Genomic DNA, 12,807 nt, shown 5'->3' with positions numbered 1-12,807 from the left:
AAAACCACTGATCTAGATAGTTTACCTTTTCACTACAGGTAAGTCAAAGTGTGCATGTCATAACCTTTTAGAGAGTTACATTCAAAATTTAATCATTCTACTTTATTATTAATGTATACGAGTAAAGCTGACATCAAAACATAGATAATAAGTTTTAATACAAGTTTTAAGTTCATTTTATAAGTAAATGTTTTAAAAAATCCTCAATCTCCTCTAGTATTGAGAATCATGACATTTGTTCTTTAGGTCTTCTCCCTTCTCAAATTTATTCACCATCCCTGTCTGAAGTACATAATTTAAAATAGATTACTCATTATAATATAGGTATCATTAAGGCAAATTCTATTTTTATATACATTAATTATATATTTTTTACAGAGACAAACTAGAAAGTCAGACCCACTTGTCATGCAAACCTGTCACATCCTCACTCTCACACCCAGTAAATAATTCTCTCTGGTGTTTTATACTATATCATTTATAACCAATGGAAAGGCAAAGTTTTAATCTATCAAATAATATGTTATATTACATTGGTTTCAGGATAGAGTACTGTATTTTATCTTCAGTTCAAGAGTTTCACTCATGATGTTCAGCTCAAGCTTTTAGAATTTTTTTAAGGTTGTTATGCCATAGTTAGATTATGATAATTATAGGACATTATTTGCCTTCTATGTGTTATTATTCTGGATTTTTAGGTAGATTATTTAAGTAAATAAAAATTTAGTGTATTAATAAAAAAATTAGGCATAAATTTAATTGGCAACTGACAGCAAAAACAAATAGTCAGAACTAAGTACCATATTTCTCGTTCTTCATGTATATTCTTTAGTTATTATTATAAAGCAATTAAAATATGAAGATTAGAAACTTATTGGGCTAAATAAAGTTATAATAAATAAGATAATGAATAATAATACTAAAAATTCTTCATGAGGTATGCTTGCAAGTACCTCATGCATTACGTTATTCAATACAGTAATGTAAGCTACATGTTTTCCGAATGATTTACAACTTGTGTGGCAGAATTATTACTTAAGACATGGTTCAAAGGGCAATAAAACAATAAAATTACGTACAAATAAATGTGGACTGTTACATGCTTTAAGCTACTTGGAATAAACAAATAGCATTTCTTCAAACATTCTAGAAAGAAGAAAAATGGTGATTTAGATTTATTTCATATTTTTCTATGGTGGTTACAAGGTTCGTCAAATCAACCGAGTCCATATAGAGCTAGGGTGGAAAAAATAACAAATAAATTATAAAACTTTATATTTTGTCTGTTATTTTCTATACCCTAACTATATGGGGTCTGTCAATTTGACCTAAATCTTTCTTTTGCAATGAAGGTCAATCTTAGAAATATGTATCCAACGATTACATGTTTTTGAGCTTAAAAATTACAATTCAATCCTCACTGCAAGTTACTAATATTAAGCACCTGATGCTGGAATTAGCTGCATAAAAAACTGTGATTATTTTATTTATTAGTTTTATTTTTAAATATTGTTGACTTTCATTTTAATTCTAGATAATCACTTCATGTTATTTGGAAAATAATTAATTACTTTTATATTCAGAATAACATTTAACTTAGTAAAACAAAAATCTTTGTTATAAAAATACAGCCTTATCCTAGTGTTATTGTTATTAATGAGTATCTATCTAACTTGTCTATATCAAAGAATATTTTTAATTTTGTTACAAATGTTAAAATAAATATTCTTGTTCCTCATTGTTTTGATTAATTCTTCAATTAATAATTGTTCTAAATACTAGTACACTGTCTATTGCCAATAATAAAATGTGCTAACATCATAATACACTTCGAGACAATGATGTAACCTGCTCATTACTAATGATACTGTAGTTAACATAGTTTCAAAAAACTCTCTTTTCCAATGGTTAAGTGTCTTAGACATTACAGGAATAACAGAACAACATGGCTTTTATTAAAAATTGTTATAACCTCCAATTACAAAAATGTATTGTGACCTAGGAATAGGTAGTACAAGATAATTAAAAATTCTTCATTTAAAATGGGGGAATAGGAGTCATCATAAAGGTACAGAAACAAGTTGAATTCAAATTCAAATATCATATTTTCAAGCCTACAACAAGGGACTCTACAAAAGTAAACAAACTAATTTGTTTACTTTTTTTTTACAGTCCTTAGTTGTAGACTTGAAAATATAATCTTTGCATTTCATATCAACTTGTTTCTGTAATTTTTTGATGATAACTGTTCCCCCTTCTGAATTAACACTTTTAAACTATCTTGTTTCTTAAGTTTTTTATATCTATTTATAGAAAATACATTTTAGGCTATATACGTGCATATACATTCAATTGAATGCTACACGTTTTTTAAGAGTTTACTGCTGCATTGGCTTTTTCCACCCAGCCATATTTACTGAGCCAGGTAGTTTTGTATCTGAGGTTTCGTTTAAACATGCAGTTAATAAGCATTGATTACAAAGGAAGCCGCTCATAAGAACATCGCATATATTATGTATTTATAGCCATATAAATCAACTTTCAATGAAAAATAATCAACTTTTTAAATAGTTCATAGACATTATCAGCATCTCATATAGTATATCTGTCTAGGTTTTAGTGCAAGATAACCAGCTGATTCTGCTGTAGGCTTGTGAAACAAAAATATGAATAGTACTAAAATATGCACTCACAATTTCAGCAAAGTACAAAAATCAGTAGAATAAATCACCACTCACAAGAGTAGAAAACTCAACTCAGGTAATCATCTAATATTAGACACTCACTGAAATAGTCACAGAAAATAATAAAGAGACAAAAGTATAACAGTGAACTTGAGAAATGATGAATCCTCAATGTGACATTTTCTGATTAATACGCTATAAGTAGCACAAATTATTTTCCAGTTGTAAAACACTGGATTTTTTCAATGGTGGAAAGTGAAGGACTTTGAAAAATTCTTCGGGGTGAATTCATTATAAAACTACACCATAACATACTTAGTACTGCATTCATTACTACTGCCCAAGTTTCAGTAAAATATTCATAGCTGTTATTCCTGTAATAGCTTGTAAAACTATAATCAATAATAAAATAAGGCTGGAGACACTGTTATAAGTATAAGCATTGTTTACTCTAATAAAAGGAAGCATTTCCAACAACTGTAAGGTGAAGCCTTTCTGGCTAGTAATAAAATGGTGCTTAAATTGTTTCTACATTTCTGCAATGCTTGAATGGCTTTGTAGAACTTACACTGGTAGCGAAGAACTTAGAAAATGTTAGAGATTGGAAATCTTGACTTTCAAGAATCAACTTTAAAATATCCCTACAGCCTTCGCAGGAGTTTGTTTAGTAGCTGTCCACAGATTTTGGCACAGTATACCTAGCTGTTTTTGCTGTAGGCTTTGGTACTTGAATGGCTTTGAAGAGAAACTTGGCTAGTAGCAATGAAAAAACTGATAAAATATCTTCTTTCCTTTTAAGAATCAACATAAAAATATTTTTTTTAGTAGGTTTGCCCAGGTTTCAATAAAATATTCATTGTCGTTTTTTCTGTAGGCTTGTGAAACAAGAATATTATAAATAATAATAATAATATGAAGAACAAATGGATGAATTTTGAATTTTGTGTAATAATCAGAAAATCAACCATTTTGCTATTATCAACATTTTAGCCACCTTAGCCATTGAGATAGAAAGTCTTGAGTATTGTTTCATGAACAAGTCTGCTTTTTAAGATGGTTTTTGCCCATACGTTCTATTAACATTTTTGTGAAATTCCTGGGTGATTCCTATTATGAACCACTATTGTGGTTCATGATAACTTCAAAACTAACTACACCAATAACATTTCTACCCTAACACATATTATACACAAATGAAGCTTCACATTAATCTATTATTATTCAACTAACAAATTACACTAAGAACTAGGATGAGTTCAGTTTCCTTAAAATATACTACAACATTCAAGTCCCATATGTACAGAAAAAAAAGAGGAAGACTTACCAGTAGGTGTTGTAACAGTACAAGGAGTAAAAGGAAGTTGGTTTAGGCCTTCTTCCACAACCAAACGTATCTATACAGTAAAAATAAATGAATTTCAAGACCTGAAAGTTAGTAACTATATTCAATGCAAACAGTTTGTGATAATTAACAATAATGTTATAATAAACTAGTAGGCCTGGCATGGCCTGGTGGTTAGGGTATTTGACTTGCAATCTGAGAGTTATGGATTTGAATCCTATCCCCAAACATGCTCACTCTTTCAGCCATGGAGACATTATAATGTGATTATCAATCCCATTATTAATTGGCAAAGAGTAGCCCAAGAGTTTGCAGTGGGTTGTGATGACTAGCTGCCTTCCCTCTAGTCCAGACCTTGACAAAGACCAGGCACCAAGTCATCATGGCAATAAAAATTATCCTGGCACTTAGTATTTTCTCCATTTTATTCTAATCTAAAACAGTTCTTGACTTTTGAAAATCTGGAATTATTTTTGCATTATTTGAGTCCTAAATTTAACTTTGTTTCTAGGATTTTAATGGTGGATTCAGCATTTCATGTTTTATCAGAAAAGAAGTACTGCAGTTGCACAACATATTACTAATTTTTGGCCATTTTATTTTTCTTCTTTCTCTCAATTCAACCAATAAGTGTGCGTGTTTAGACTCAGATACGATAGTTGTTGATATGATGTGATTATTAGCATGCACATGTTGCTGGGAAAGTAAATAAATATACACTACACCAGTGCCTCGATTATCCAGGAAAAGCAAAAAATCGTGCATAACAAAAACAGCAGATAATTGAGACATGAGCATACCTCACTAGTTAGCCCACTGTTTAATCTAAAAAATTTTCCATATTTTCAAGTTCCTTATTTTAAGTTATAATCTCTTTTCTGTTCTTTAATTACATTATCATGAAAAATTATCAAAGTCGTCTCAATAATAATCATAAAAGCCAAGTGTCATTTGGTCACACTCAATTTATCTGAATTTTGTGAGTTACTTCCTCTTTTCATTGTCTGTTCCTGTTTTGGTTGAATTTAATCACTACCATAGGCTAAATAGCTCATAAATTTCAGAACTTTTTCCGCTATAGCCACGAAAGTGCAATCGCACCCTCTCAATGCCTGTGAAAAATAAGTCAAAATTAGTGCAAATCTATGTTTGGAAATTATTATGTAAAAGCCTTTATCAAAACATACTTCAGTTATCAATTATCTATAGGGAAGAGAACAATACGTAACTGGGTGCCACCCCAACACAACTGCAACATGCATCTGTGGTTAAAGGATGCCCACAGTGCAGAAGAGAACTGTGGACAACAAATGAAGTTGAATGAGATTTATAAGAAATCTTCTTTTGTATTTTGTGTGTTTTTCTATACCATGTTTTTAATCACTAATCAACTAAATTTAACCAAGCTACAAATATTTTGTATTCCTATCTTAACAGCTAAAAATAAAAAGAGGCAAGGCTAGGCTTGAACAGGCCAACTTACGATTTGAACGCATTCCAGATCCTGCATGCAAAAACCCTGGATATCATGCAACACCTAAACTTTTCCAACTAAAATTAATTTCTGAGCAACAATTTCTCCAAAACTTATTCTCTAAAATTGCAATGATACAATTATTTTGAGAAAATTTTGGGAAAAGAAAAAACCTTGGATAACAGAGGCACGGATAATCGAGGCACTTGCGTAGTCCCCATTTCTCAGTACAAACAGTAGAAGTTAAGTTAGGCACACCTAGCTCTTGAGTTGTTTGGCTGACTCCTGGATCTGAAAAGATTTGTCAAGGCCTGCTCTAGTCTATCACTTCAAAATTAGGGATTGCTAGTGCATACAGCCCTCGTAGCTTTGCGTGAAATTTCAGAAACAAAAAAATATAATAAACTAGTAATTCCTAACATTATAATTTAAAAACTATAACATGTGCAATGTGCAGAAAAGACTGGGAACAGATATGGATTAGTAAAACTGGATACAATACAGCAATTATTAAATGTTCCACAATATGAAAGTTAAAAGTATTAAAATCTGACTTAACTGGAGTTGTCTCAGTTTTTAATTTCTTAAACTTGTGTACTCTAGTATTATTATCTGAAGAATTTTATATACAAGTTATCTAGTTTTATAGATTCCATACCTCTAACTACTTTAAAAACATCAATCAAATCCTCCCAAAGCAAAAATATAGAGATTAACTTATCCCACATATGATAACTCCTTCAAGCCTAGAATCATCCTGGTAGCTCTTATCTCAGCATCTATTCTTAAACAAGGTGAACAAAACTGAAAAAACATTACAAGTGTGGTCTAAACACACCTCATAAGGTAAACAGGTGACTTCCTTCGACTTTTACTTAATATTTCTAAGTACACAATTTAAAACTGCTTGCCTTGTTACTAGTTAACATACATTGTTTAGAAGACTTTAAAGACAAGCCCTACACCATAAGAATAATTATTTATATACTGACATTCCATAAGAACTACATTTCCCTCAAAATATATTTTTCAAATTCAAGAATGAGGTGTAGCAATCTCACTGTATCAAGATATGAATATGACAGTGTGAAAAATATATACATACACACATACATATATAAATCAATAAAAAATAATATTTACTTAAAACAATTCTTCATATACGAAGCATTCAAATATAATTGACTTCCTAATGATCTAAACCAAATATTCTATGACCACTGAGTACTACTACACAAATTAAAAGGCAATAAAAAATAGTTCTTATAAACTTTACAATTTTAATAGAAGTGATATACATCTAAAGAGAAGGTAACATGGACTTCAAGCCTAAAATAATTCAATTACTGTTATGTATAAAAAGAAAGTATCAATTCAGTTTGTGTATGTAGAACTTGTACCTCAAAACAGTGTTGTTAATTGCTAGTAGTGATATTCACATTACACTCACCAATCGTTCAGCATAGAAAACAAAATCACTCCTGGTTGTGTTTCTATAAAATAGAAAAATTAAATTATAATACTTTTAAAGAGACAAACAATTTAGAAAACTTAAAGCCATGCTTAAAAAAAAACTGACAGATTGAAAGTGATAGTACTCATTCACCAATGTGAAAATGAGTATTTCTTTAAGTTTACTCTACAATTCAAGGTATCTTTCTAAATTGAAAACTAGTAATTTCTCAAACAAATTGAGCAGAAATCTTATTTTAAACATCAATGATTAATTATTCAAATTGATTGTTTTTCATGGGATGTAAACTATCTCTCCTAGCATTATCAACCATTAAAGATCAAAAAATGTAATACTATGCTGTAAAGAGGTTGAGTATGTTTTATTAAATGATTAGTCTCACCACACCATTACAATCCATGTCACCACATCCATTGATGCTCTCTCTATGATGAGTGAGGAATGTGAATCTTGACAATAGCTCTTCAAAGTAGTTTCCATCATAAAGCTACCATGTTCAAAGCACACCACTTTGTCCTTCATGCTTTTCATAATAAGTCTACTTTACAAAGTCCATGGTTTCCAAGCATCCATTTCACAGTTGTATCACATAAAAATCCATAGGTGCTGCATCTGGAGACTTGATTGATATGTCTTTGTACGGAACAGAATAAATACCTACTTCATTCTCCAGCTGCTTGAGGTATGTGTTGATTTGAGTAGGAGGTATGGCTTGAAGCCTTATCAGAAATCCTTCTTGATTATTTGCATACTATTGCTTGAGGATGGCTTTTGCCACTGACATTTGTGTTTGGGTATTCTCAACTGTCACAAGACACTGCACTTTGTTAACCACAGCTGGAGAACAACAAAGTCTCTTTCTAGGAGGTTCTCATTCCAAAAGTTCATACATATTTCTGTGTTTTCAAATACCATTGCGTACAAAGAATATTCTCTTGAAAATTCTAAATCCCTGATCCCAGCAAACCTTTATGATCCAAGTGCATGAATATTTTGCATTAGAAAAGGCTGTTAGATACTTTTCCCCAAAACAATCAATTTTCAGTGGCATATTTATGAAATACCAAACAATGTCAAAGTTTAGTTACGATGCATTCCACTACAACATTATATTGTCTATGGTTGTCATGTTCAAAATCATTTTAATATGATACACATTCAACCCTCTGTATATGTAAAACCGAAACCTACGTGAGTGGAACAAACTGATGAATTTATCAATTTCCATTGCATGTTTGTAGTAGTTAGTTGATTAGTGTTGAAATTTGACCAAAACTAGTTATTTCACAGTCAAAGGAGATACCTTATCAATATCTATAATTGAGAAACTAAGAACCACAATAAACAAAAATAACTTTTGAAAAATGCAACTTAGCAAGTTGTTCTGTAATTATTTGGAGAGAGGTAAGTGATCCTTTTCACTTCTCTCCTTTTAACAGTTTTGAAATATTTGACAAAGTTATCTGCAGTTGCTTAAGAGTAACTTTCTTATCCGTAACCTTACTATATTGCACCTTAGTAAACCCTGCATTATCCTCCTTTTCCCAATCAAGGAAGTCCTTATCTTTAGGGTTTTAAAATTAATCTTTAACTTCCACAACTTCTTGTCCAAATCTACTATTCTCACACTATAAATTAAAAATTTCTCCATAGCAATATAACTTTTCTCCCAACAAGCAAGTTATACAAATGAAGTGCATTGTGTCACCTTGTATCTCCTCAAAACCTTTCTCTAGAACATAGAAGAATCACAAGAAACTTGATTCAGGTGTTTAAAATTGTTAGGGATTTGAATAAACTGCTCAGGGGAAGTTTCTTGGAGTACTGAGAAGAAAGTTGGAGTTTAAATCCTGAATATTAAAAGAAATAAACATAAGCTATTGAAACTCAGGTACAGGCTGGCTATTAGGCCAATTCTTTACCTGTTAGAATTGTTTCCTTATAGAATGGCTTAGGAGATGATATTATGTGTGTTGGTAGTTTGACTTTCAGTTTTTGTTGGATACTTTTATGGATGTGTATGTGTGTGTGTGTGGTTGGGGGGGGGGGGGTAACGACTTCAATGGAGCTGGTTTCTTTGTCAGGTGACCTATGTGGGCCAAATGGTCTTCTGTCACTTAGTATTTTCTAAGGTTCTAATTACATGTACTAACCATTCCTTTTGCCTTTAATCTTTCAAAATCTATGACACAATTTATTAAAGACTTTCCCTCATCACTAACTAAACTTAAACAGACTCAAATAATTATTTTCACCTTCATCAAATACCTGTCTTGCTTAACTGGGGTCCATGACTTACAAACATTTCTCCCTTATTCATGTGACTCACAAATCTAGCAAGTGAACTTCTTGATTCAAACATAGTTGATAATCTCATTCAATCCTTGCACATTGCTTAATATTTCTTACTGCACTTAATTATGTATAATACATGGAACTACAAAATCAGCAAGTTAACTATTTTTATCCATTTGGTCCTTCAAAGTTGTTCTTGCAACACACTACCGAGCAATGTAAAACTTTAAATTCACCCTTTACTTTTCAGGTAATCATAGATTTCCCTCTTAAACTCCTTTAAAGTGGTGACATCCACTACTACTGACAATTCATTTCATAAATCCATCACTATGTTAGAAAATTAAAATTATCTAAACTGGAGCCTAATTTGTCTTTTTCCAAATCTCAATCAATGTTGGTTTTCATTGAATAATATTTCAGAATTTCCAAAAATTATTTTGTAAAGTTTCTTTTATCAGCTTCTAGAATTTTTCACACTCCAAAGAAATACTAATTGGTCTTTTATCTGAGCAATTAACTCTTCATCACCCCATCCAAAAGTAGGAGTAACATGCAAAACTCCCCAATACTATGTCACCTGCCCAATTTCTACATATCTACCAAAAATAAGAGTGGAACTTGCATATCAGTTCTTTAACCTCCTTTAAAACTGTAAGAAAAAATCTTGTCTGATCCTGATACTTCATATGTTATTAATATCTCAATTTTTCTACTTCCCAAAAAGGATTAATTAGTTAATATTTATAAGATTCAGGTCAGTTAAAATATTTTTCATAGAAAGCTCAGGGAAGGAAATATCATAAATATTCTCTCCGCAAAAACAGTATAAATATACAAACATTTAAGAGCTCAGTCATCTCACAGTCCTTAAATAAAAACCTTGCTAGCAACATCCTTTAACCTAGACACAGTCTCCATTCTACCATTTTACTTACCTTTCACATACTTAAAAATAATGCTTGCTGTTGGTTTTAACATTATCAGTTAACCGTTTCTCATAAGCCCTTTTGGATTTGCTAATCTTTTTTTAACCAGATCTTTAGCTTTCCTCTAGTTCTGCTTGGTTTCCCACCAATCTGTCCATTTAAACTTCTTAAATGTATGGCATCCATTTCTGAATTTTTTCTTTGTTTTTAGTAAGCCAGTTATCTTTGATCTTCAATGTTATAATTTTCCTCTTTTTAGGAATGTGTCAATCTTAAATTAAAAGCAAATATTTTTTTTTTTATATTTCACAAATCTGTCCCATCTTAAAACTAAAAATTGAACCCACTCTTTTTTTTCAGGAAATCAGTTCCTCTCCTAAACTCACATAAGGTGCTAGCCTACACTACTGCTGGTAGCAAATCATTTCATAAGCTAATCACCCTATTAGAAAAATCAAACTTGTAACTAGAGACTGTCTTTTCCAAATTTTTAACTTGTGTCCTCTTGTACTCTGAATAAAGCACAAAGAAATGAGAGGCCTTTATCCTTATCAATCTACCAGACACTTATCGTAAACTTCAGTAAGATCACCTCTTACCATTTTTATCTCAACAGAAAATATGCTTGAGACTTAACCTACCCCTTTAATAATAATATAACTCTTCCATCCTCATACTTATCCTTTTAATTTTATAGTTTGATGGATGGGACAGTCTAGATGGCCCAGTAGGTCCCTAGTTGTCCTTAAATTGTGTTATGTTATACTAGTAGCCCTCCTCTGAACCCTTTCCAGTTAATCAATATCTTTTCTTAGATTAGACAACCAAAACTATATACAGCATTGATACCTAAACTAGTAATTTTCATAACAACATAATTACCTCATTTAATTTTAATCAATACATCTATAACTTCCATCCTAAAATTCTATTAGTTTTATTAATAGCAAAAGAGCATTGCTTTGAAGGCTTCTGTGATTTATCTACAGTTATGCAAGATCCATGTTATTAAGTGGGTTCTCATCCATACTACTACTAGTATTACTAATACTACCACTATTAGTCATGTGATTCTTATTATGCTAGCCTAGGTGTTTTCACTTGTCCAACTTATCCTAAGGCAAGGAAGCTCTGTAAATGAAGTGCATTGTATTTTCTGAGCTCTAAAAATTGGAATCAAACACACAAATCTCAAGAATAACCAAGCCAGTCCTTGTACCTCTTGCATCCTTTTAACTCCATCTCACTTATTCTTGAACTACCTCTACGGCTATATATAAATTGGAACTGGTATCCTCCTTTGGTTAACTACCCTAACTATTATACAGAAGACATTATGAATTTGTCCATATATATATATATATATATATATATATATATCAGGTAGGCAAATAATCCAGTATTTTAGGTTATTTCAAAGAGGAAGTTGGTATATCCCTGCATTTCGTACTAACTACTATTGATAATAGTACTACTATGTTATCAAATTATTACTAACATTAACAATTTGTTTAAGCTTTTAATGACACTTTTACAAATTTCACAATTATTTTGAATTAAACTTTAAAAAAGCCAATCTGGATTTCTAAATTCAATAAACCAGTTCTATTTAATTTTTCTTACTCAAGTTACTGCTCAAATAATTTGTCACAAAATATTACTTTACAGTAATAAACCTGTGTATATTGGATTAAAATTATACATGAAAAAGTTATGTTTGACTTTAATTTAAATAAGTTGAATGATTCACTTACTTATCACGAATAACTGTCTGAAGCTCACGAATTTGATCATTTATTGGAATACACTTGAGGTTTGGGCTAAAAGGTTGCGACTTTTGTGATTCTGGGTTTACAATACTAAAAGTCATCTCTGTAAAAATTTATTAATGTAATAAAATGAAAGATAAAGGATGGTGAAAATTTGAAATGTAACTTCGGTTTACACTACTAACTAAGCAATAATTTTCACTGTAAATCACAAATGACCACACAGCTGAAACATGAACATCTCAACAAACGTAACACCTCTAGTAAAATCAGACCTTATCGTAACTAACCAATCCCTCTTCTTCTCAGTGTCAATTGGTTGACTGACGTTACGTCACATATCGGTAGTATTAACCTATAAATAACAATCTCATGCTTATAACTAATGAACTTTATTTCTTCAAATGTTTCAGTACAGGAATTCAGATTATATTTACTAAATTCAAAATGAAAGTAGTTAATAATTGAATAACCATTATATGAAATTCTGCTTTTGCAAAATATGCATCATGTAACAACACAGAATAAAGAACATGCATATCAATTAATACTTAAACATTAGGCTTTCTTTAGCTTGTATGACAAAGGACGAAACACGTCATTTTCGATACTCGTTAAAATGTATGCCTCTTGCATAAAAGCAGTATCTTTCTTCGGGTTTCCTGAATTTATACTCATTTACTCATTTAACATTATTTGTAAAAAAAAAAAAAAAAAAAAAAAAGACAGGTTTCAACGGAGAGATAATTTGACAAATTAGTAAATTATTCGTAAAAATTCAAAGGATTTATTTGTTTGTTATTATGCAAAAAGCTACACAATGGGTTATATGTGCTGTGC

The 12,807-nt window shown here is 30.9% G+C and overlaps 1 protein-coding gene across 3 annotated transcripts in view; it reads right to left on the bottom strand.

The window, feature by feature from the left end:
• LOC106468589 (uracil phosphoribosyltransferase homolog) overlaps positions 1 to 12,248 on the bottom strand; it is a 37,207-nt gene extending 24,959 nt beyond the window's left edge. For 2 of the 3 annotated variants that reach the window (XM_022396938.1, XM_022396939.1), the window contains exons 1-3: positions 11,953 to 12,248; positions 6,951 to 6,993; positions 4,009 to 4,078 (exon numbers count right to left, since the gene is read on the bottom strand). In XM_022396938.1, the coding sequence (XP_022252646.1) occupies positions 4,009 to 4,078; positions 6,951 to 6,993; positions 11,953 to 12,068 (229 nt within the window). In that variant the 5' untranslated portion in view covers positions 12,069 to 12,248. The remainder of the gene's footprint in view (positions 1 to 4,008; positions 4,079 to 6,950; positions 6,994 to 11,952) is intronic. The other variant, XM_013929023.2, reaches the window with a different exon arrangement.
• Between the last annotated feature and the right edge of the window lie 559 nt (positions 12,249 to 12,807).

Source organism: Limulus polyphemus, unplaced genomic scaffold (genome assembly GCF_000517525.1).
Source record: "Limulus polyphemus unplaced genomic scaffold, Limulus_polyphemus-2.1.2 Scaffold3069, whole genome shotgun sequence".
In the NCBI taxonomy this organism is placed as follows: Eukaryota; Metazoa; Arthropoda; class Merostomata; order Xiphosura; family Limulidae; genus Limulus; species Limulus polyphemus.
This window is presented reverse-complemented; position numbering and strand designations above follow the sequence as displayed.